This window comes from Nipponia nippon, unplaced genomic scaffold (genome assembly GCF_047370975.1).
Source record: "Nipponia nippon isolate SJK-2023a ecotype South Korea unplaced genomic scaffold, ASM4737097v1 scaffold_5, whole genome shotgun sequence".
Taxonomy (NCBI): Eukaryota; Metazoa; Chordata; class Aves; order Pelecaniformes; family Threskiornithidae; genus Nipponia; species Nipponia nippon.
The window spans coordinates 54,232,453-54,258,299 of NW_028262369.1; the positions used below are offsets into that span (position 1 = coordinate 54,232,453).

At 39.0% G+C, this 25,847-nt stretch overlaps 2 protein-coding genes across 21 annotated transcripts in view; one reads left to right on the forward strand and one right to left on the reverse strand.

Moving 5' to 3' along the window:
- ODR4 (odr-4 GPCR localization factor homolog) overlaps window positions 1–25,847 on the forward strand; it is a 60,310-nt gene that overhangs the window by 14,042 nt on the left and 20,421 nt on the right. For 4 of the 20 annotated variants that reach the window (XM_087731875.1, XM_087731884.1, XM_087731885.1 and 1 more), the window contains exon 13: window positions 11,011–11,271. The exons of 7 other annotated variants lie outside the window; for them this stretch is intronic. In XM_087731875.1, the coding sequence (XP_087588001.1) occupies window positions 11,011–11,174 (164 nt within the window). In that variant the 3' untranslated portion in view covers window positions 11,175–11,271. Of the gene's footprint in view, window positions 1–1,176; window positions 1,275–2,478; window positions 3,669–11,010; window positions 11,279–25,847 lie in introns of those variants that run through there. 9 more of the 20 variants (XM_087731881.1, XM_087731882.1, XR_015698793.1 and 6 more) reach the window with 8 other exon arrangements.
- PDC (phosducin) lies at window positions 7,630–14,622 on the reverse strand. Its single transcript, XM_009463532.2, has 3 exons — window positions 11,340–14,622; window positions 9,375–9,535; window positions 7,630–8,674 (listed from the first exon to the last, which is right to left on the reverse strand). The coding sequence occupies exons 1-3, from the start codon at window positions 11,398–11,400 to the stop codon at window positions 8,147–8,149; spliced, it is 750 nt and encodes a 249-aa protein (XP_009461807.1). The 5' UTR covers window positions 11,401–14,622; the 3' UTR covers window positions 7,630–8,146.

The following is a 25,847-nucleotide window of genomic DNA, read 5'->3' on the forward strand; positions in this document are numbered from 1 at the left end:
TTTGTAATTTATAGGTGATTGACAACCTCACTCTGGAAATGGGAAATCTGTTTTTATTTAGATCAGTATTCCATGGACTGTTAAAACTTGATATCTGGTACTGCTGTGGGTTTTTGTTCTTCATCTTCTGAACAAGAAAAATCTGTTAGTCTTTTTTTCTTATCTCAGCATGCCCATTCTGTTCTTTCAGAAGACATCCAGGTCTCACTGCAATAGCACAAACACTTTCTCTGCTGTTTACTTGTCCAGAAGATGTCTGCAATAGTAGCTACTGAATTGTAATCAGAACTTTTGACAAGCAATGCCTTAGCAAACTATCCTGGGAACAGGAATGCAAATTGAAAGCCTTTGGCCCACCACCATCAAGTAGCCTTATCACTGAACTGCATAGTCCAAAGCATGCTCGCTCTGTGTGGGACAAATTAACAAGTTCAGCTGCAGGACTCAAGATTAATCCCCTTCTTTCTCTCGTCCCTCTCTCTAACAAGCCGGATTAGGGAAGTGATTAGGGAAATGTTTGGAAAGGAAATAGATACGGGTTTGAATCCCATCAGTCTGGAAATAGTCAAGCTCTCTCGCATCCTGGCTGAGCAGTCTAAGGATCTAGTAATTGTTCCAAAGGGGAATGTGTCCTTTCTGCCTGCTCTGAAAGTGTATTTTTAGGGCATCTTCAAAAAGGAATTTCTGTGCTTTGAAAAAAAGCATTTATAGCTGTTGGGTAGGGAAATGATGCTGGGCTCACTCTTTTAGTGGCACTGGGTTTTGCATGTAGCCTGAACTCCGGACAAATGGCTTTGAAGGGAAAACCTTGATCTTGGAAGGTGATTAATGGTTCGTTTTGGTGGTTCCCTCTCAGAGTAGTCAGATTTTCTCTGGGTTATGTAAAGGGGGTTGGATATGTTACTCTGGAAGCAGGGTGTGGAAAATGAGTTTTGGAAGAGGAACTCCTTCCCAAATGTAATTTTTCTTTTTATTTCTACTCTTCCAGCCATATAGAGTGGGTTAGTATGATGCTGTTGCTGCTGTACCATTTCTACTGCAAGAAACTGTTTTTTCTACCGTCCGCTTGTTTTATAAAGTCGATATGAAGTTCTTGGACTTTTGTGTTAATTCAATTGTAAAACACAACTGTTAGCTTTTCACCTGGTATTTACTCTTCACTTGATTTCCATGCAGTTAATATTTGTCCAGTTACTGACAACATGGATGACACACAACGGAAACAAGTGACAAAAGCAACATTGCTGTTGAAACTTCAACAAAATATGGGTATGTTACTTCCCTGATTTTGCTCTGGCAATCCAGAAACTATAATGGGCCCTTTCAGTACAATTAGCTTCCACAACATTATTAATAAACTGATGAGATTAATACAATACTTTTCTCAAATGAGTTCCCATTTCAGTGTTGTAGGTGCACGGTGTTTCTGGGGAAGAAAGAACCACAGCCCGCTGTTGGAACAAAACCAGTGTTTGCATTCATTCAGCCTACCAGTCAATAAAAAGGGCTCATGTAGCTTTATTTCTTTTTTGGAGAGCCACCACTTCTAGAATTCCATACTTTAAAAAACAAAAAAGTGTTGAATGGCTTTGTCAAGTAGGCATCCATAAATCGGCTAGTGACTCACCAATCTTCTTCTGAAGCTGACGTACATATGGGCTTGGGTGCTAATTGTCAGCCTCAATAATTCAGGGAACACCTGAACAGTCACAGAACTCTTCTTTTACATACAACTTCTCCGTGATACTCCTTTGTCCAGCTCTCATATACCTGTCTGCACTTAGTACAGTTCTCTTTGCTGTGAGTTTTGACTGTCTTTTTGTATTAAAATACAGTTATACTTAGTTAACAAAACAGTAACTTTTGTTTTCTATTAATTCTTAGAAGTAGAACATGGTAACTGGAAGATTAAAGAGTAGTAGTAGTAAATATGTGTTTGCTTTGGATGTAAAAATGTTTTCCCTTGAATCATCACTCAGATGTTTTGGATTTTTTTGTGTCTTCTCAACTGCATCAGTAACAAATATGTTAATCAATAGGAAAATGACTGTTGTGCTACAGAGACTTACAGAGTCGATGTAGTGCTACACAGAAAAGAAAAAACTTAATAGCTTTTGTTTCTTAAAGCTTAAAATTTTTGTTACTTTTCCTAGTCTGATTCCTGAATTAAGCAGTAGTGCAGAGTCAGTGCCTTATTTTATGGGCCAGGACATGGCTAAGGTACTACAGAAGTATGCAGTCAACTGATTTCTGGAAGGATCCTGCTCTAATTAGAAATGTCATGTGGAGCTTTTATAATTTAATTGTCTGACATGGTAGCTTTAGATTTAGGTTTAGCAGTGGTAGATAGTGTTTGGGGTGGCTCTTATTGTTTCTCCTCCTGCTTGTCATTCACCTTGACTCTGCCTTCCACACCCTAGCTGCTGATGACTGTGCTGCCCTTGCCACTCACTGAATGCATTTCCTTTGTTATTTTAGGTGTGGTAATAGCAGCTGCTGTTGCAGTCTTTGCATCGATCTTCTCTTTCAATTACTTCAGTGATTAAACTCAAGCAACTGGAGCTTCATGAAAGTATTGGCCAGTTACAAGATGGAGACATCTGGGTTTAATATATTAGTAATTAAGAATTGTTGCCTAAATATCACCAGTTAGATGTGCAATATAAATTGTAATGGTAGGTTCAGTTACCTTGTTCCGGCATGCACTTACTATATCGAGTAGAATCATGTGAGTACAATATCAATAGAAGGTGAATCAAGTTTACAAGAAACTAACCCTGTCACTCTGTATAAATGAATGATAGTAGTATTTTCTAGAAAGATCCCTTAAACAAATGTAGAACCTTCATTTTCTTCCTACTTGCTGTGTTAGTGCTACTACTGGTGTTTTTCAGGCTATCGGTAAGACTAGCATAGTTACCTGGTATGACAATTCTTGCTTTAAGGGTTCCTTTGCTAAGAAAAATCTCATTTCATTAAAGTTAATTGGAGAAAAACTAGATTTAATGAAGCCAACATTTCACCATATGCATTGTTTTAGGTTATATTGGTTACCTAGCATAATAGGTATACAAATAGTTTCTAGTAGTTTCAAGACTAGACCAATTCAGCATGTAGATACCTTAGTTCAAGACCTGGAGAACTCAGAAATCAATAAAATGCATAGAAATTTTGAGATGCGTATATGCTGCCTTTTCCTCAATAACTCTTGAGGATTTCTCTGTCCAGCTCTGATTAAATCGTCATTCTCTTGGAATATTGACTATTTCAGCAACACCTACATCTAGGCAGCCCTTGTGGACTATCTTGTAGATACAAGCAAGTTGTCAAAATTTTTTGCTAATCAGGGTTTTTTAGACTATCAACAGATAGCTTTCTATTCTCCTGGGTACATTAGGCGATAACATTACTGTTTACTTGCCATGAGGAGAGCGGAAGGAGGGAAAAAAGATAATTCTTATATGAAATATGATGTTTACTTGAATCTGAACTACAATAGAAAAGAATTCCAGATTTTAGGGCATTTTAATACCACTGCAAATTTCTTTTTTGTATAAAGGCACTGGAACACTAAGAAAACTTATAAACACCTCAGTTCTAAAGCATAATCAAGGATGTACTGGGATACTTTTAATAAAAGGCAACCATGAGAAAGATGTCTTAAATACTATTGCCTCCTCTGTGTATTCTGTTTTTACGCGTTTGGAAAAAGATCTGCTTTTAGTGTTGTAACTATATTTTGGAACACAGTGTTGATCTTCTGTGCTCGGTATTGCTCAAGTAGGGCCTCTCAGAGGAAAGTGAATGTTGTCATGGAGGCACTGTTTTCAGCGGCTGCATGCTTTATGGATGCATGTTATTCTGTGCAAATGGGTGGAATCAATAAGCAGCACGGCATTATGCAGAAGCAGTTGATTCTGGGGGAAGTTGAGTGCTATCCAGAGAATGAGATTAATTTTGTAACATTCTTCAAAAGATGGTTGGTTTAAAAATTGCTCTGCTAAAGTCTCTATTAGAAGGAGGAGCAGGGGAGTAATGAGAAGAAAGAAGTTTGTCTTTTGCCTCTTTTTTTTTTTTTTTTTTTTTTTCTTTTTCTGGGGGGTCGTGGTGGTAATGCTTTTGGAGGTACAATACAAAATGGTTATTCTGTAGTTGACTGTTACTCAAAACTCAGTCATAGAAGTGAAGTACAACATTTGAGATGCTAAATGTCTTACACCAGAGAAGAAAATCATCATGAAACATTCTTCCAATAGTTCTTCTTGTCTAGCACCTGTGATGTAAAAAGTAGAGGTTGTTTGGAGGTATTATTCCATGGAACCCCTAGCAAAGCACTCTGTTTTTCTCCCCCCCCAAGATTATTCAATGTTTAGTAAACGATCCTTTTCTTTATGGTATTACTAAAGACTGTCAAATTAGTCCTTCAGCTTATAACTAACTAGGTATCAAGGATCTGTGGAAGGCTAATTTTCCAATTTGATGTTGGAAGACGGCAAAGAAAGAAGTTGCTTTGGATGAGATTTCTGCTTTAATACAGGAGTCTAGGAGACTGCATTTAACGACCATCTGTGCAATAAGAAAATAATCTATCCCTGTCAAAGAAAAAATGAGTAATTTGACTTGTGTCTACAGATTGAGCCTTCCAGTCATCCTGCCATGAGTAAATAGTGGATGTAGAAGAAAGCAGGTTCTCGTTTGTTGAAGAATTACAGAACTAACCAAGAGGGGATTTTATTGTCCCATCCTTTTTGTACTGCTAGCCATTGATAACGTAAGAAAATGAGTTCTTTAAGAAAAATCAAAAGGTGTGTGTAAGAAAAAAGGAAAGCAACCTTTTAAAAGTCTATTTCTTGCCTGCTGCTTAACTTTTGCTCAGGTTTCATATAGGTATATCCTTTTCCTGCTACCTATATAATCTTCGGAAGCTTTCAGTTTGTGAAAACTCCACCGTGACTGAAATTGAGCTTTGTGAACTCATATCCATGACTGCAGATCTATTTTTATTTTTATTTTAATATGTAAGAGTCTAGAGGAGTGGTTGGGACTTCCACATATGAAAATCTGGCTCTTCTAAGTGTAGTTCTAAAATTGATGTTACGGAATAATTTTACAGAAATCTTATTTTCTGTGCTGTGTAGTTTTAAAATGTAGTTTTAAGCCTCAGTGGTCTTGTACAATGAGGTTTATAATTCCTCACATCTGAGGGGTAGCATTCGGCATGCCAATAACAGACATGCATCTACTAGAGCTGCTGTTCTTAGTCTGATCAGCAGTGACACCGCTGGTAATTAATTCCGCCCCCCTCCGTTTTTGTCTGCATCAGAATATTTGAGGACATTCAGGGTCTCTGTGACTTTGAATCAAAAGGAGGAGTAATCGTAGCTGAGGGTAGCAGGAAGGCTGCTCCCATCTGCTTATTGAAGCATTTACTTTCTGTTATTCAAGGATCTTTGTACAGTAGTATGATGTTGGAGTCAAGTCTTGCTTTTTTGTTTTTAAGGCTTTTTTTTCCCAGCAGAAATATGGATGACTGCTGTGATCAGAGCTTCATTTGCGACTTCATTAGTCATGAGCTTCTGGTGGGACTTGGCATCACATGTGTGTTTTCTTTTTCTTTGTGTTTTGTTTTTGGTTTTTTTTTTAAATTACAGGTTGAAGGAAATCCTGCTTCAGCATGCTTAATCTGTCTCTTAAATTGGAGTGTCAGCTTATTTCTTATAACTAGCTGTAAATGTAGTTTCTGTGCTGGTTATTGTTTGTTACGGTTTTTTTGCTTTCAGCCTGGTTTCTCAAAGAAACGAAGCTTACATGATCACATGTGCAGCCTAATAACTTTTGAAACAAGTTTGACAAAGAGGGAAAGTTCTCAAAAATGTTAAGTTCCCACCAGTTACGTGGAGATTTTCTGGTGTGTAGGGGACAGAAATTTATCACGCCTCTTCTTTAAAACATATAATCAAAAAATACAAGACAAATACTGTCCCGCTACTCAAGGAGCTGGTTATTTTTGTGATAGAAGATAATTCATTATTTTCCACGTAACCTGTTATAAGATCATGAGATTTTCATAATGTTAGGTATATCTGCAAATGGTAGCTTTCTGAAGAGTCAACCTACTGATGCAAATGAAATGCTAAGATGAAGGTGATTTTAGCTGAGGGGTAAACATCATGCCTGACTAAGGGGAAGAAGGACTGCTCTAAGGGAAAAGCTTTATTTCACCTGGAGTTCTGTCAGAAAAACTTATGAAGAACTTGCATTGAGAGATTTACAAAACAAATCATAACATTTTGGGAAGATACTATTTGAATTCTCGGTGAAATAAAATCATTAGTCGTTCTACAAGTTGAAGAAGATTCTACATTGTTAAGCAATGATAGGGAATGTCATTCATATTGCTTAGTGTACACGAGGCAAGGTTTCTAGTGCTCTGTGAAAATATTAATGCATGGCAAAACAACACTGAAGTTACAATTCAGTAACATTTTGATAATCTTTAAAATTGGACAAACAAAAAAGATAATTTTCCTTTTTTTGGCCATTACTTAAAACAAGGCCTAAGTTGTGTTTAAATAATTTTGTTTGAAAGGGGTCTCATGACTCCTTCAGTAAGATTTTGCAGGGTTATATTTCCCAAATCTTTTTGAGTAGAATTGTTTTGCTGTGCAGATCTGTTGGAAAGTAGCGTAACTTGCAGCGTAACTTTCAGCTACCCCTGAGAATTTTCCATGTGAATGAAAAGTGGAGAAAAAAATGTGCTTAAAACAGTGATAAGAATCTGCTTTTAATGTGTGGGTTACATCACTGCAGCAATGGTTGCTTGATATACTGGTCACTCAATTCTGAATTCTTACCGACCCATGTGCAGAATTTTGCAAGGTGCCATTTCTGTGGTGGGATCCTGACCCAAAGCAAAACTGAAAGCTCCCACTCCAAAGTGAGCAAAACGTGGAACTATCAAATCAAATAAAAACTGGTGAGTCATAGGAGTACTGGGAAATAATCTTTGACATTTTGATAATCTCAACTGTTATCAGCAAAATTGTGTGCGGTTCAGATACAGATATTTCTGTCCTCAGAGTAAAATTCAGCCTTCAGCTTTGCCAGTGTGCAAAAGAAGTCATTGAAATGTTTCTGATGTTTTGTTGTCTTGTATCAGAACTGGAGGACGTGGATTTTTTTACACCTACAGAGAGAGAGGAAGGTTTATAGTGAGTTTACCCTGTGTCGTCTTCTCAGACGGAGTTAAATTGTAGTTCTCAGCAGCATCCCTTTAGCAAAACTTAAAACTTTGAGTTTAGTAAATGTCTAATGAGTGCTTACTAACATTTCACATGTTTTAAGGTTATATACTACCAATGTATTTCACACTTCCAATGGCAGGTTTTTGAGAGTTGTTAAGCTTTATTCAGAGTTATTACATAAGCACAATATACTTTTTCAGTAACTCGCAGACATTTTAAATATTACTGTTCAAAATACGGAGCAACAATGAACTGAAATTAGCTGTCAATGTGTCTGTGTTAGCTGTTTGGATGACAAACTTATAGAAGCACTGAGCTAACTTCTGTATTTTCATGAATATTGAAAGTTAAATGGAGAAGCGTAAAATAATATCCTAGATACCTAAGCCATGTAGGAATGCAAGGACATTGGGCTGTTTGTTTGTCCTTAAAACTGCTGGATGAAATCTTGTTCCTACTGAAGTTGGTAGAAGTGAATCTGAGGAGTCAGGACTCGCTGTAATTCCAGTGCATGGAGATGGCTCTTTGTGTATGCAGGGGGATGGATCAGTCCTGTTCCTGTTGAAATTAAGTTCTTCTTGTGCTTAATGGAGAAACGCATGGACCCTCCAATTTTACTTTTTTTTTTTTTTTTTTTTTTCCTTAATTTCTTGGAGATCACTAGTATCATCTCCTGTTCTTCCTATTACTTGTGGCTGGCATAGAAATAATTATGTACAGGACTGTCAGTTGTATGTGTTTTAAGTAAAATTCACATACTAACAGTTAAGCAATGTTTATATATGTGTATCTTACAAACAAGTTAGCAAAGACAGCCTTCTCTAAATAAGACGAGTGTTACTGGGATTGATTCACAACATACTGAAGAGGAAAGGGAGACAGTGAGGACTACGGCTCTCTAATTATTCAACATCTTGCTCATCTGTGTTGCCATTTCCCAGTGCTGGAAGCTCCCTTTCAGGTAGCAGCCCATACTCATTTAGGAAAGACTCCACATCCACAGCAAAAAAATCCTCATTGAATTGTTCAGAAATGCTAATGAAATTGCTCAGAAGCTCCCCACCCTTATAGACAAGTAGAGTGGGAAGCACTTCGTTTGAGAAGCGGTCTCCAGCCCCTGTGTTGGAGGCTTTGATCTTGCAGAATTTCACAGTGGCATACTCGGCCGCCAGGCAGGTCAAGCTGTTGTTGAGAGCATCACAACCCTTGATGCCATCTTCGTAAATGTGGACGATGACGGTGGTAGTTTTACGTTCTTTCTCGATGGCTTCTAGGAACTGTTCCCCATTTTGCAGCTCACACAGATAACCATATTTTGCCCCAAAACTCAGCCTCTGGTGCATATCCTGCATGCAGCGTTTGCGGTATTTTTGTAGGCAACTTTCATCTTCTTGCTCATCATGAATTAATTCATACTCCTTCATGCTCATCTGTGAATATTGAGAGAATGTTATATTAATAAGTGGTCATCTGTTAGCACTGAAACAGGAAGAGACTAAGTTGTTGTCTAAAGAACGTTGCATCGAAAGCTTAGCCAGAAGAGCAGTCACTTCCTATCGTGACTCTGGGAGGTCTCTTCAAGAGACACGTGAAGATCCTGTCTCAACACTTGCATGTCAATGTGATGGTATTGAAGACAGTTGCCATATTTGGCAAAAACTTCTGGATCTTCCAGAGTTGGTGGGAATTTTGCCCATGACTGTAGAGGGGTCAAAGTGTAGTTCCTGTGCTTTTTGGGGGTTTGGGTCCCCCACTTTCAGAACTGGTCAATGGTAATGAGTGTCGTTCAGGCTCAGAGCTCTATCCTAACTAGCAGGGCTTTAAGCATGTTAAAAATTTTCAATTGCATTAACCAAGGATAGAGCATCAAGGTAGGGAGTGGAGGAAGAAAGGTCAAACTCTGTGTTGTGTGATAGGTTGTTGTGAAATATACTGCTTATTTTATTGAAGTTAGACTTTGCTTGAGAGAGGACTAGATAGTTGGTTGGACATGCATTTGTTCTGTCCGTATCATCTGAGCTCTGCTAAGCTGCAAAGGAATTGAGTCTGGCAAATTCAGGGTTTTCTAGCTTATAACTGGTGTGTTTTATATAGAATCAAAATGAATTTATTTTTCTTTTCTTCTCTTACCTTACGGCAGAATCTCTCTCTTGTGTCTTTATCACATTTACTGAAAGATCTGTGCGGTGAAGACATTTGTCTAAGAATTTCTTTCTTGCTCAAGGATAAGGAGTCTCTGTCTTCGCTTTCTAATTTAAACTTCCTCCAGTCATTGATCACACCTTTGGGCCCTAAGAGAGATGAAGTTAGGTAAGAAACTGGCTCAACAAGAATCTGTCTTAAGATGTTTTTGCCCTTTGCTGGTTTGTCCTTCTGTGCTGTGGTTTATCCATCCATCGCTCTTCCTTCCAGAGCATTCTCCAGGAGAGCTGATAACCAGAGCTGTGAGACCAATGTGTTACATTAGCCTCCAACAGAAAGAGAGTTCTGTTTCTAACCTGGATCACTTTGGTGGTCTGGTTTATATCAGGAGCCTGTAAAAGGATTTTGGTGAACTATGAGAGTAGTTAAGAAGGCTGAGGATGTTGAAACCTGTTAAAACTGACGTTTTGGCCAAAGCCAGTGTTTCTTACAAGTATATTTGCATTTCTCTATAGGCAGTGTCTTTGAATACATAACATGCATAAGGACTATTTTAATATATTGACAGTAAAACTAAGAATACAGGATACTTGAGGTTTTTTGTTTTGTTTTGGGTTTTTTTTGTGTTGGTTTTTTGTGTGTGTGTGTGTGTGGGTTTTTTTAAACCTGTTCCACTGGAAGAGTAACCTGTAAGGCAATGCTATGATAATTCTGATTGTAATGCAGATCTTACTCTTCAGAGCTGGTTGATTAAAGCAGTTAAATTTTGAAATGGGGGGGGAGGTCTCTTCAATTCAAAATTCCAGTGGTGCTTTTCAAAAGCAAACATTTTAATCTTCATCTCAGAATATAAAGCAAAACCAAGGAATTTTTTAGTGTTTTCAGAGGCGAAGTCTAGGAAATTTAGGAAAGGCTAGTTAAGCAGCTCTCCGTCTCGTGAGAGAGATGTGGTGTTGCCAGCTGCCAAGAGTCTGTTTTGGATTAAATTTCAACATCTTGAAGTGGTGGCTTAAGGCACTACACCCATCGGTGGAAAGGGAAGGTGAACTGATCTTTTGCAGACAAGATTCCAAAGCAGGAATTAGCCTGAACCTCTTGGCATAGCAATAGCGATTAAGTGTGCAGTAGCCTGATTTCCAAAACTATTTCGAAGCCTAGGTATGGATGTAGCACCCTTCATTTGAGTCCCTATAATCTTAGCCAACAGCAGCAATGCTGGCTGGGAAAGACCCCCAAAAAGAGTTATTACAAGAGCTACATTTATTATAGCACAAAGAAAAAGAAGCCCTTGGAGAGGGAATGATTGTCATATAGTTACCTGTTGGTGGGGTGGGATGAAGTCATACCTGTCTGTAGAGCTGAATAGAATGTCAGTCTTCATAAAATTCGTAGCGATTGAGTGCTGAATTAAAAAGAATTGTGATTCTGAGCAAGGATGCTTTTAAAGCTTTTACATGCTATGCTGTGTTTGCCAAAAGGATTTATAGGTACACTTTTAGCACTGAATGTTCCTTCTATAAGAAGAAAAAAATAATTCAGCTTGTATAGTGAAACCTTGTAATCTAATTCTAGCATGTGAGTGTGTTTTTTTTGTTGCTGTTTTGTTTTCTTCTCTTTTCCTCAGAAGAAGAAAGGCCATTGTTCATGACTGAAGCAATAAACCAAGAAGAACTGCACTGGGCCATTGCTGTTGGTGGCTTCTCCAGGCGTCTTCTGTGTTTGCCATTTGCTTCAGGCATGAGGAGGATTGGCACAAAGATCAGTTTGGTGTTACCTGGCCTTCCATGAGGGATGTCACTTACTCCAAAGTACATTCTCATTGGCTTTGGAGTTCACATTTCGCAAGGGGTTTGGCAAACCAGTTGGATCTACTCGAATCCTAGGCTTCCCCGGTGAACAGGGACAGTTTAGCTTATTTTTAGAAGAAAAAAAAAATGCAGTTAATTTCCTTGCCTGTGTGTGTTGCCTGTCCTTCAAAATCTTCTTCGAAGCTGGTGTTGGCATTTTCTTCCATTTTGGTGGCTGGAGTAGGGGAAGCTGCAAGTTCAAAAAGGAGAATGGTTAATAACAGGATAGAAAAGGGATAAGCTTACAGCAGGTACAGCACGGTGTGTAATTTCCTGCAGCTGTTAGGCATCAGTGAAGATCAAAATACACACGATAATTGTAGAGCTTCTCATCGTCTCATAAAAAGCAATTAGGATATATGTCAGTCTCTTTCAAAAGATGTCTGGCCAGTTTCTTACTGAAGGTGCCTGGGTGGGGGTTTCTTCATTATACTGTTCCTTCTCAGTCATCGGAGAATTTTGGGAACATGGGGTGAAGTAGTGATTGTAAAATTTTCTTTAATGGGAATGTGTAGTATTTTTTTTCTTTTTTTTTTCTTTTTTTTTTCTTTTTAATCCTCCTTGGAATCGGGAACCTATTCATTTTCCAAGTCCATTTATTTTTAAGGGTTGCCTGAACTGCTCATTTCAGGCAGATAGATCTGTAGACAGATTGTTGTCAGCACATAGATCCAGATTACTGGATTAATTGCTATTCAATGAAATCTGAAACAGAAATATGAAGCTAATCCCTTCTCACACGGGCAAAACTAAAAATCTTTGTCATGTCAGTGATGGACTGCTATGTGGGTATGCTGGGTCAAAGCTCTGTAAGTCATTCCCACGACTTACGTGGACATCTACAAAAAGCTCTTCTGTCTGCTGATGCTGAGGATTTTCTTTGTTCCATGAGGAAAGAGAGGGTTTGATTCTCTGTATGCTTTGCTGTTTCATAGCTTTTAGCCCTGAAAGGCACTAAAAATACAGGATATGAAACTCAAGCAGTCTGTTGCAGGCTCGAACCAGAAAACTGGCCACACTTTTGGTGAAACATTAGAGATGGGAACTGATTGCTTAACAAATGAAAGCTCTCCGTAAAGTTTATATTACTGATCTTTTGTGCCTAATAAATCTGAAAAGATTAGGTGAATCATAACAGCACAGAAAGCTGCATTTCACCATTCTTCTGCAGCGTGGCATGAGGCAACAATCCTGACGATGCACAGGCTGGTAAGCTGACCATAGACCTGGGAGTGGGGAACTACTAAAACTTAATCCTGGCCCTGGGACTGAGTCAGGGTGTGAGCCTGGAGCAAGTCACGCAAACTGTTCTCCTTTCCGCTCAGTGGAGTTATAAATATTTATCATTCTTATCTTGGTGCTGTGAGAATTAGGCTGATCAAGCCAGGTGTTTCCCAATTAAGCACCTGAGGACAAGGGCATATGAACATGTAACTGCAAGGTGATCCGTGGGAAGCTTGGTTACAGGATGAGCTGGCTGTCCTGTAGTACATACTCTTCCTTTCAAGAAAGTGCAGTGGAAAAAGGTGTAAGCTATTGCACTGAGTGTGTGGGCAAAAATGGGCAATCACCAGGGTAGGAAATTCTCCCACATCCTTGTGAAGGGTTTAGACAGGGTTTTTTTTGTTCCTGGTTGGGGTTTTTTTGGGTGATGGGGTGGTGTTCTTTTATATGCTGGGCATGCAGTATTTTCCAAAGAAAAAATTGGGTTCCTAATATTTGGAGAAATGTGGGTGCTACCAGCTCTGGAGCGTGTTGTGCAAGTACCTCCATGAGGAAATGTCAATGCATAGTGCTGAGACAGTAAAGCAGACAGGGTAACAGAGCAGTTTGTAACAACCCATCACAAGGTGTCTCAGATCTAAAGTTGCAACCTCCCCAGCTTTACAGATGCACTGAAATCTGGTGTGCCTGGCAGTGGGGACAGCTAGAGGCCGTCCTCTGCCAGACAGCAGCTCTCGTAAGAGCAGCTGCGCTTTGCAACCATGGGGACAGACCACAGCACTCATGTTTGCACACCCAACTGTAAGTGAGCCCTAATTATTTGACCGACAGCGCTGTCTTTCAGAAATTCATTAAGGTCATCTGTTAATACAACATGCTTAAACCTAAGTCAGCCTGAGAGCCTTGTGGAGCACAGAGGTCAGAGGCAGCAGTTAGCTGCGTGGGGATGGTTGCATTAAATAGGGATGGGCTTGCATGCTGGAGAACGTACGTCCCTGGCCATTGCAACTATGTCTTATAAAATCCTTACTGCTTTAAATTTTTTCTTTTTTCTTTTTAATGTAAATGTGCAGTCTCAGCTCTCCTGGTGAGAGCAGAATGTCCTGGGAGGGTTATCAAGTCAAACAGCAACAGCATGATGTGTGGCGATGGTAAAGTGATAATAGATGTTATCACTAGAGCTATTTGTGTCCCTTAGTTCTAAGGAAGTACTGACAGACCTTTCAGGATACCAGCTGCATTGCTGCTGATCTGAAGTTTTCCCTTTGCACCACTTTTAACAGCATGTGACATGCCAGATGAACGGCAATGTTTGTGGGGGAAAACATTGCTGATTTAGAAGATGTGTTGTGTTTTCATTAGCTTTTGTCATTGTTTTGACAACTGAAAGCTGTTCCTTATGTTTTTATTTGAAAAATACTAATGGGTTGAAAAAAAATTTTCCTGGTTAGTTCTGCTGATCATCAGTGTATTAGACCATATTTTGTAATGCATATGGTGACTTCACATACATATTTTAAGAGACTGATCATTGTGTAACTTCTTTACTTTCCTGTCTTTATGTCAGACTTTCTGAGTGAAGAAAGCAAAAATTACAACTTCTTCATATCAATGAAGACCTTTGTGTCCCAAATGTCACTTCTTCAGCAAAAAAAAAAATCCAGAAAAGAAGCCCAAGCCCTAAGTATATACCTGAAGATACCGCTTAATTTCTGTGAGCTTTGGATCTGTTGTAGCTCAAGAATAGCAAATCCTATTACTGATGCTCATCCTTCCATTGTCATTAGACTAGATGGGCCAGCCTTGCTGCAGGGTAAAATGACCATTTAATAAAGTGTTTGCTTTTTATCCCATATGAAAGAATGCTTTCTGCTTAGTAACAAATATTTTGTGCCTTTGGTCTTCACAGAGAGTTTTCTGTTTAACTGAAATTGCAGGGTTTTTTACTGTTTTCTCTTATGCATATGGAATTTCTGAGGTAGCTCAGGAAGAAAGCACTGTGCCTGTGTATTTGTAATGAAGGCTTATTTAATCCTTGTAATATATCACAGCTGTAAATAGAAAGATAGTGTCTTCTAGTGGTAAATTATAGAAGAGAGGGAAATTTAAAAAAAAAAAATCTAAACAAACTGTAAAAGGCAAGATGCACTCTGTAAAGGACAAAGCCAATAAATAAAACTTGCTTTCTAAAGTAAGAGTTGTTGCTACTAGTCCAATAAGTAAACATGAGAAATATTTTTCTCAAAATAGAAACGTGCTCTACGCACAAATTTGCTGCTCTCCATATGTGCAAATCCCACCAAAAATGCTGTTCTGTGCTTGGGTTTATTTAAGGCAGCATGGAGTCATGCATGTAATCAGCAGCATGCTGCTAGTCCCTAGCAATTGGTTGCACATTGCCTATGAACTGGGAAGTATGAAATTTTGGGGACTCATGGAAATGGAAGAATGAAAAGTAAAGGACCTTTGTCAGCAAGATGTGATTGCACATTTCTGTTTTGAGCTACGTGTGGGTGGTTGGTCAGCCAGTATGTGTGCCCAGAGTGTCCCCTTGGCTCTTGCCTCTTGGGAAAAGTGTCTGAATTTTAACAGCATTTCCCTCTGCCCAAGCTCTAATTTGAATCTCACTTCTGCCTGGTTTTCCTGGTTTCCATTTGCGGAATTCCTTCCCTGGTTATTCTGGTCCCCTCTGACAAATGATACTGGCCACCAAACTTACCCAGTGGATGGGCAGCTTCTTAAGCAAGCAAGCCAAGAGAAGGAGTAGCTATGGATTTAAATGTTCAGGTTGCTGGAATTTGGGGGAATCGGGTAAAATAACATGGAACTGGAACAAGGCATCATTCACCCCTACCTAAGCAGTGGAAATGTCCCAGTGTAGCAGAATCAAGCAAGTCCTCTGTGTGAGGCTCTGCACCTACTCTTGGGAGGGTAGGTGTCCTCCTGTGCTAGCAACAGTGACAGATTTCCAAGGACGCTAATCCAGAGCTCATCAATGTCATTGAAGCCTTCTCAGTAACTTCATTGCACTGCAAGGGTGTGATCTGCAGCACTGAGCAGAAATGGTTGAACGTGTATTTGCATGATTTGCATGGTTAGGACATGCGTGCTTCAGCCCCAGCCGTGATCTCTTTCGTACCTACTACATTTCCAACAGACTGTTCATTTTTCATGCAGTGTTCTGTCTGTTGTGTAGTTCTTGCTGTTGGTCAAAATGCATGTCTTCTGCATAAGAGACTGGGCAGGGGGTTGGAGCACATCAGTATCGTATGAACCAAGTGCTTTTCAGCTGGTCCCTTTTTTAAAAAAAAAAAAAGGGCAGGGGGAGAGGAAGCAAGAGCGCTATCCATCCTTGGTCATGTATGCATTTGGATTTGCAACAGGCATTAGCATCATTACATAAGCAAAATCAATGTCAAGGTCAGAGGTCAGAATTTCAGACTGGTTGCCAGAGCGTTGCAGAGGGAGCCGAAAGCCATAAGTACCTTTAGTGATCTGCTCCTGATGATGACTGTCAGGCACCAAGCCAGATAGCTGCTAGTTGAAAACACGGAGTATCTGCAGCTCCCTTTGCATTCGGAGACAATCAGGTCCCTTACATTAAGGTGGGTAAATACAGATTTAAGAGCAAGTCTTCAAAGCCTGCTTTGACCTCTTGCACCAGTGTTGTGTTACCCGGATGTGCAAAGACAGGCTTATTATACAGATAAATAGAAATTTCCTGGGCTTACCTAACGGAAAAACATGGTGCATCACGTAGTGATTAGATCACTGTGTTTGGGGAAAAAACATAATTTCAAAACACCAGAATGGGACTTTAGTTGCTTAAAGAAGAGGTCATACAATAGGAAGAAACATAAACCAGGATGGGCTGACGTAGAAAGCTGTCAGCTTCGCTGCAGGTCACTCTGACTGATGAGAGGGTTATGGGATTGGATTATTTGCTCTATCCGCTTTAGGAGAGTTACGCTGTTCTTTATTTGTGAGATGGAAACATTTTAAATAGATGCAGTCCAATGTTTCATTTATCCTTAAGGCTTTGCCAATTAGGAAATTCCCTGTGTGGCTAGCCCTGGCTTCAGCATTGTGTTAGGTCAAAAATCACAGGATTAAAAAAAATATCCTTTTCTTCTCCTCTTTTTAATTTTTTTCTTTTTTTTAAATTTTTTAAAATTTGGCCTATAGTTATGCACCAGAAATTATTCATCTTTTATGGATTCCACATTTATTTCTGGATTTCACTCTGAAATGGGAAATGAGCTCAATGTCTTTCGCATCAATCAGCTTCATTTCTACCACAGTACCACTGTGTCTTGTATGAAAAGGCAGAATGCAGATATTTTAAAGCAGCACTTGTTTTATTATTTCAGAAAAAATATTAGTTGACATTAATAATTTCAAATTTCAGTTATCATTAACCAAATTTTTTTATTTGAAAAAGCTTAATTTTGTCTATTAAATGGTGAATGTCTTTTGAAACTCAGAATTCGAATTTTTGCAGCATGTTACATATTTTTTTGAGCAGTTACATACTTGTTACTATTGTGATGAATTCATCTTTTTTTTTTCATTCTATCAGGAAACCTTCATTTATCTTCTTTTTAAAACAACTTGGATATATCAAGTCAGGTAGAAGAGGAGGATGCTGGATACTAAGAAAATGTCTATTTGAAGCAAAAGCTGAAGAGCCAGCGTTTTTAAATGCAGATATTTAAGGGCGCGAACCTCAATCCATGTTTAACCTCAATGCCTGGCCCGATTGAGCATTTCATCATGGTATTCTGAAAGTCAGGACAGAGTTTTCAGTTGATGTTTAAGTACATATTTAATTTCTGAACTCTAAGTAGACATCTGTGTGCCTTCTAGAATTGACATGTCCTTCAGAGTTTTGGTTAGAATTTATTGCTGTAATTAGCAAAGGCATGATGAATGGCAGAAGCCCAGGGGAGAGATTTTTTTTTTTTTTTCCCTCAAGCTCAACAGATGTTTGGCAGTGCATATGATCCCTATAATTTGTCAAAAATCACTTATGTCAGAGCTGTAACTCTAGCAGTGACTGGAGACAGGCATTTAGGGAGGTTGATGGCCAGCATTTTATGGGAAGGGAAGAAACTTAAATTCGTTGTGAGGTTAATTAAAGATCTAGAAGAAGTAGTACCCTGCAGGGACTTTGAACAGACTCTTACTGCTCCTTTCCATCAAAAAAAGAAAGGGTGCCTGCAGGGCAGGGCTGGGAGAAATCAAAACTTGTGAAGTTGGGAGAGCATCCACTGTCTGTTTTGGGGTAGGGCTTGGCCAAGAATGCCTCCTAAGGCTCTGGATATGCAAAAAATCGCCCACAGAAAACACTTAGCAAAATAGGTTTGTCTCAGAAATTATAATATTTAATTCTGGTGGGTTTTTTTTTGCTTTGTTTTTTTTTTCTTAGCTTGGTTGAAGTTTTTTTCAAATGTGTATTTGTAACTGTAAAAGTAAATCAGCTTTTGCTTTCTTCATATCTACGCTTTGTTATCATTATCTGCAAAAGGCAGGCTTGACCTAGCCAACAGGCTCCCTATAAATGCAGGGTCTCCTTAAGAAGTCTTCCTCTCAGATTTGAGAGAATTAAGCAATTTTTTTAAAAAGTGGTTAATGACAGCTTTCAAATTCATGCATTCTTCATTACTGGCTTTCTCGAAGCATTAACATGCATCCTCTGAGATGGATGAAGATTTTTTTGGCTGCTTTCACAGAATTTGAAAAGTTATATTATCTTCCAATTCTGACACTCTAACACTGAATTAGTACCTTTCTCTACAGCTGGACCTACTCACACTGGTTGGACAGAGTGCACCATCTAATGCTTTGGGCAAGCTAGGGCAGTAGCTCTTGGCAGGGAGTATTTATTAACTTCTCGAGAGTTTAATTCGATTTACACATGTCTTGCAGTGATGATTCAAGAGTAAAGTCAGAGCAGACCAAGTAAGACTGTGCTATGGTAAGGAAAGGGACATTGATGAAGGAGGTGTCTTCAACCTGTGCTCTCAAGAATTTGTTGTGTCTTCTAGCCTGCTGCCTTGGAGCTGTTCCTGTAGGACTGGCAGAGCCAATCAGGTGGGGCTCACTTGTGGCTGCCAAGTGCTTCCTGTTCTTCCATTCCCTTTCTTACCCTTCTGGGAAAGTGTCCTGAGACTCCACCAAGCACATCTCCATGTTTTAGAAGAGTTGACAGAGTCAGTTGTTCACATCATCTTGTTACAGGCATTTAACTTAAGGCACCGACAATGGGAAGCTGTTTTTTCTCAACTTTGTCTAGCAAATGGGGGGGGGGGGGGGGGGAAGCCCTCTAGGTGGCTTTGCAGAAAATGAGTCTGTATTGCCTTTTTCAGGTGGAGAGACTAGCTGTGTAACGTAGGTGATTGGGTTAGGCTGGTGTGAATCTCCAATCCTCCTGGCTGTTACATTATCAAATGGATATTCATTCTGTATTAATAGCTTTCAGCCGTGTATGGGAAGAGCCACTACTTAAAGGTGGGATGGTTCTACAGTTCTGTGATCTCTCCTCCCAAACATCCACTAATGTTTCTTACGTGTGCAGAAATATGAATAAAAAAATGTTTTTCTTCTCTCCTGACACACTAACATATGTGCAGCTATTGGATACAAAATTGTCTTCCCTTTACAGAGCAGAAAGTGAAATTTGCTAGTTTGGGGGATTAATTTTCATATTTTTCTTAAATGGGAAGATCCACATGTAAAAGTGGTATATCTGTATTTGTCAAAAGTCAGCAAAGATACTGTGAGGAGGGTGCAGGCAATCTTGAGTCAGATTAGTATATCCAAATTAGAAGAAAAAAATTTCTTCTGTTGAACTGTAAAGCTGTTGCAAGCTGGATGTGTTAAAACAGAATGGTTTGGTTTTTTTTCACTTGACCATTTACCAAAAAATGCAGTAACCATTTATAAAGTCATTGATTAAATGGAATGGGACTTGGAAGTCCATCAACCAGCTGCAACTTCAGTGTGTGCTACAGGGTTGTCAGGCACCCTTGCTTGCAATATCAAAAATAGCGTAGTCTCCACTGTATGATCCTGACATTCCTGTGGCAACTACAATTGCATGAAGTAAAAGCAATAGTAGGAATGTATTCCTCACGTTACCTTTATTAATCAGAAGATGAAAGCCAAAGTGGGCAATATCGTGTGGCCACAGAGAGCCCCGGAGAGCTGTAACTCTTGCAGCGGTTACATCAGGTCCATGGCTTCCTGATTTATCCCTTTCCCGCACAGATCTTCTATACCATTGGTATTGTTCTAGAGGCTTCATGTTTTTCTTTGGATCCTGTGGTTGACTCTTATTTATAAATGGTGAACTTTCACCAACTAAATTGTAAACAGCTTTACATGTGGCTTGTAAAACTGCGTAAAATTAGAAGTAATGTTTTCGCTTCCTTTGCAGACCAAAATTAAGCAAACTGGGGTTGCAGTTATGCAGCAACTAAGGCATTTACACGAGTTTCTCTGAACATGTAAATAAATGTCACAATTTGGAGAAAAGGCCAATGGCTTAAAACACATGCTTTTCCTATCCTACTCCAAAACATAGCTCAGATAAACAGCATAGTAAATCCTTTCCCTGGGACTTACTTTTATTTATGTAGAAACAGGAACGCAAGTTCTGAGCCAGTTTTTCTGTCTACGGTTAGTACAGTTACAGCCTTCCATGGCTCTATCCTGAAATTAATTCCAAATATTTTAGCCTTCCCCATGGTCAGGCTATAGTTGTGTCACCTCATAAGAAGCCAGCCTGGCTGCAGCCATCTAACAGTGGTCTTTTCTTGAAGGCTTCTAACATTCATCTGAGCACAAGAGAAGATCATCAGCAGAAAAGGGCTTGTTGTAACAAGGAGCAGGAGGTACCAGGAAGCTTGTTTGCTTAGGGGAGAGTGTGGGAAAAGAAGGGAAAGGGAAAAAGGAAAATGAAGGGAACAAAATGATCTTATCAAAAAAGATCTTACTGTAAATGCCTCTGATTCATTTCATCCGCTTTGTATCTGCACACCACCATGATGTGCACACCAATACAGCGCTCAAATGCCAATTTACCTCCTAGGGACAGAATTTGGAGCAAAGCCCAGGTGAAGCGTTACTGTCATCTGCGTGATGTGAAAATGCTTATGCAAAACCCAAGAAGTAACAGTATCACAGATGCTGTGGTCCTAGGTATGGGCAAAGATGCCTGAATTCCTTTGGTTCGTCAGTGCTAATCTTAAGGGTAAATGGAAAACATACTCAACAGCACGAGTTTCTAGTGAATGAAGTAGGAAATGACTGCTAAGTGTCTGAACACAATGTTCCTTGTGTTGTAGGAAGTTGCTGCAGGATTTAGGTAACTTCTGCAAAGTGTCAGAGCAGCCCTGTCTCATTGCTATTACGGCTGACATGGTAAGATAAGCCAGGTCCTGACCTCTTCTGTTTGCAGCAGCTGGCCATAGGATCAAGAGAAGTAAGAACAAGAGATACTGAAGCTGTTCTGATGGTGTTTTTTCTCCTCCCTCCGGATTTGTTTATGCAGCAGAGTGTGACATTCGGTTAAACCTGAGCCGCTGTAGGAACCTGACTGCAGCTGTGGAATTAGCTGCAGCAGACGTGGGAAGTGGATGGCGTAGCAACCATATGCAGTGTGCTGTATTTAGGAAAGGAGAGGAATTCTGTGGGCATTAGAAGTAATGAAATCAGATTTTTCTAAGATTTTTTTTTTCTAATGATTTTGGTGTCTAAAAGCTTTATGCTGTGGCTTCAGCACTTAAAGGGATTTTAAGGGATTTTGTTTGTGGATTCTCCAGTGTTAAAGAATAAGATGTGAATGCATGTGAGAGCACTCACTCTCCCTTTGGGAGAATTAGGCTCAGACACAAAACCAGAGAGTATAATAAATCAGAGAAAAAACATGCTATTTCAGATTACCATGATGTCAGTTATTTGCATTTACATGATAAATGACTGTTACAGCATTAACTGTCCCAATAGAACAGTTCAAATGTGAATCAGTTTGTAAGAGCCTCATTTATTGATGTGTTCCAGCAAGCTCTAAAAAAAATCAAATTATAATTCATTTAACTATTTAACAGTCGACAAACACTAGGTTGGTCTGTATGACCGCAAGTCTATATTAATCCCTATATTTTAAATATTGTAGGAGAATCTTAGAGAACACATCAATATTCATGCTAAACACAAGAGTATAATAAAATTCTGAAGTCCTAAAATGACTGCTACTGTATTTTAAATAAATAGCCACTTTCTAAAATGATTTATTAAGTCACCTAAGTAAGATCTGAATAAATGTGTTCTAGTGTGTTGTTTACCATAGGTTGTAGATTACTGACATTTCCAAGACAACTTGGTTCAGTGGCCTGAAGCCCTTTTTGGACAAACTACAGAACTTAACTAATCTTGAGAGGATGCAGGCATGGATAATGGGAACAAAGATTTGCATTCACTGGGAGAGAGAGTCTCCTGAAAAGCAAAGAGTGCCTGGAGGTGGCTGTAGTGTGGGCACTGAGGAAGCCCCCAAGGACTAAAGGCACTATATTGAGACCTCGGATGGTCAATGGCTGGCATGTTTCCTCATCTGATAGAGCCTGACTTCTCCTAACTCTTTCTGAGGGTTTACGTCATCCAGTTTGGCTTAAGGCTTAGCAAGCTTATTTTTAGCTAGGCTGTATTTTCAAATGTGTCTCTTGCCTGCGACCAAATGTGATATGTAACAAAATAAACCTGGACAGCATCCAACATGCAAGAGAATGATGGTGAGCAGTTGCCAAATGCTGCCTTCTGGGATCTCTTCTCAAGAAAAAATTGAGGTCTCCCCACAGCCAGTTTTGCATGTCATTGAAGGATCAAAGGACAACACCACTGAACTTAATGGTCAACAGCACTGATATGCTTGTTGGATTTAACTTAAAATTGTCAGTGAAGGCATTTCATCATTGTGTGCTATCAAAGAGGTGAGATCCAAGGCTTTATCCCACAACTTCTTTCAAAACAGTCTCTGTTTGCTTTATTTAAAAATTTCAAAGGCCTTCCTTAAGGGATCTCTGAGAAAAGGAATAGCTAGTATCTTTATTGCTTTAAGTCTAGACAGCATCCCTGCTATAAGGAGAAATGGGAATGTATGGTTATCTTTGGGTACTGCTGGAGGCAGCTATTTTAATAGGATTCCAGCAATCATGAAGGACAGGACTCAGCACCGCAATTATTTTATTTGATACTTTGTGTCAAAATTACAAGACTTTATTATAACATGCTTTCATCTCAAATTAAAATAAAATATTTAATTCCATGCAAAGCAACTCTCCTAAAGATATTGCATAAATGAAATCATTTAAGAATATTTTAATTATGATGTCATATTATGAATGACTGAAATGAATACTACTGAAATGGCAAGGATATGCAAATAGAAACAAATTTAATTTCAAGATGCCATTGGAATTTATTACCTCAGTGTTTCCAAAGCAAAGATATTGCTTTTGTGGAAGTTCTCATCAACACTGAAACAATTATTAAAAAAAAAATAAAAAAAATCAGTGAAATAGTTTTTGTTAAGAACAACTTAGATAACACATTTTCACCTGGCTCTGTGCAAGACCTGTTAGCCAGCAATTTTCTAGGAGGCTGAGAAAGACCCAGAACTGAATCTGCCACCCAGCGTGGCTGTGTTTAGGCTGAAGTCACTGCTGCTGTTACAGTTCACAGACCCTTATTTGCATGGCTAGATTAGGTAACAAGAGCAGTAATTTCGAAATTTCTTGGAGGGGCTTTGACCATGTGGAGTTTCATAATGCAGCAGGTACTTTGCTCGGAGCAGCTGCTTCCTTGCTCTGCAGGAATTACTGTTCCTGCAATGTTGCCACCCCTTCCTCTGATTGAGTGCAGTGAGAAAAACTATATGGCATTTGCTCACTGCAATTTCTTGTATTTTCCTTCTTCTATTATCTCTGGCTGTTAGAGTGGAAAGGGTTCTGGGTCATGAAAAATAGTTTCTTGTTTTGGCAGGCAAATATATGGAGCTATTTTTCAGGCTTATCACACTTCCTCTACTTGTTGTTGCTCACATCTTGCATGTCTGTTTGAAATGAAAATGCCAATGAAAAATTGAAATGTTTCATTTCAGCTTAAAAAAAAGAATTAGTACAAGAGGTGACATGAATTTACAAAGTCTTCCACTTGAAATAGTTGGAAGGGATTTTTTGGTTTTGTTTTGATTTTTGTTCTTTTACCCAGAAAGTGCTATTCCCCTAATTTTGGCCAACTCTGCTCATACCTGGTATTTGGTAGACCCCATTTCTCTCTTTCATTTTATGTTCTTCTACTCATAGTTCTTTGATATCTTCTTTCCAGTAAGCAGCAGAATAGGAATTGCTCTGTACTTGAATACTGATTGTGAAAATTGCTCTACAGCTTTCACTTGAACTCTGTAGGCATTGAACATTAAAGGCAAAAACTGTGGTGTATGCTCGTCACAATATAACGGAGTTCTCTGTGTTGATTTATAGCATGTTCCAGTTTACATTTAAATCAGTGAGAAACATTTCACTGTATTGGGACTGAGGCTAAATCTTTGTGCTCATTCAAAGAATTCAGAATTAAGGTTATAATTCAGGCTAAATGTGGTTAGCCATATGCCTTAAAATAAAGCTTATTACGTAGTTTAAGATTGGATAGCACTGAAAGCTAGTTACCAGACCCTCCAGCTGAGTTCCCTGCCTCCTTTTGTCATGTTAAACATACCAAATCATAGAGGCAACCTGATTTTTCTTTACTGTCCTTGCTCACCAGTGTCTAACCAGAGTGCTGTACAGTCTCTAGAAGGTTTTCTGTCCACAGGTGGCTTGTGGAATATGGGTTTGTTATTCTGGTTTTATACCACCGGCTATCTGAAAGTGGGTCTGAAAGATGGGGTGGAAATTTAAGGGTGATGTAGATTTTTCATAAGTTCTTGTGTCTTCTGCATTTAAGACTATTCTGAAGTTGCACAGCTTTTGCATATAGTGAGAATCACAGCCTCCTATAACTGCAGTTAGATGCGCAACTAAGCTGACTATCCTGTAATCCAGCTGACCAATCCCTGTAATCCAGTCTAGTGCAAAATTTATTTAAAATTGTTTCCCCACTGAGGTGGGGCTACTGATTGTATCAGTCAGGCCCTTTTTCCTGAATTGGTGCTTTCTTTGCTCTTTTTTTTTTTTTTTTGGAGGGCTGGAAAGGGGCAGGGATGTCCTTTAATAATATAATTCACCCAGGAAAAAACTTTGCAGTGGAGACGAGGATATGAACAGATGGCATCATGAGTATTTTGAAGATGTAAAATACCTGTAGGGTTTTTGCACTTTGTAAATTAGGAATAAGAGAACCCTCTGATGGCTTCAAGATCCATTCCTGCTACTGATGAATTCCCTTTATCACTTGAAACCAGTAGTTCCATATGCTGGCATATAGCAATCATCTTTAGCTATGCAATTTGCTCTCAAGTTGTATTATCTTTCATTCCCTAATGCATTTCCCCATGGTTTTAGCTGTTCTGTAATTAGAATTGCTAGGATTAGATATTAATACTTATAACAGAGATCACCTTAAAATCCCATTCTGAAATAGGATGAAGTATTCACATATAATTCTAGCAATCTGGTATATATCAGCTGCAGAAGAGTGACTTTATGTTCAAACTGTTCCCTCCTCTCAAAAAAATTTGAAGTACCTGCAGAAAAGTTGTAGAGCTTTTGATTGTGAAGACCATATTGTTTGTGTAAGCAGGTTGGAAGCAAGAATCTAAAATATAATTTTGCCCCAAGGTTCCTTGACCGCTTAGACCTGTACAATTCACAACATACTCATCTTCTAGGGATCTCAGCTGTAGAAAGCAATCTCTCAATATCAAATAATGGGGGTTTAGTGGACTTTTATATATACTGAGTTTTCTTTGTTTGCTTACATCATGGTTGTTTTCTAAGGATTGACATATGTGTGTATATATATATATATATATACATATAATATGGCTGTTCTTATGCCCACTGCCTAATCCATATGTGAGTACAAATGACAAAGATGTACCACTGAGAACAGCAAAATACTGATAGGTAAGTAAAGCAGTCTCTGCATCTCCACTGAACTGTGGGCCTGATGATTTTTTCCATTCCTGTCAATGGCAGATTGCTCTCAAAGTAGGTAGGCTCACCAGCCAGACAGGGACATTTTCTTCATCTTTTCATGTAACACATCATTTATACCTTTAGTTACATACTTGCAACCTGCCTAAAATTAATGCTGTCATACCAGCCGCATAGTGAAAATTCTTGTCCAGTACATTTGGTTTATTATTCTTTCACACCAATATTTATACTTA

What these genes read in the sequence shown, in the direction of transcription:
- PDC (XM_009463532.2), bottom strand. Translation starts at nt 11,400, where the DNA reads ATGGAAGAAAATGCCAACACCAGCTTCGAAGAAGATTTTGAAGGACAG. An exon ending in AGGACAGGCAACACACACAG is followed by an intron (nt 9,536 to 11,339) that starts GCAAGGAAATTA and finishes CATCTCTCTTAG; the next exon opens with GGCCCAAAGGTGTGATCAAT. An exon ending in GAGAGAGATTCTGCCGTAAG is followed by an intron (nt 8,675 to 9,374) that starts GTAAGAGAAGAA and finishes CAATATTCACAG; the next exon opens with ATGAGCATGAAGGAGTATGA.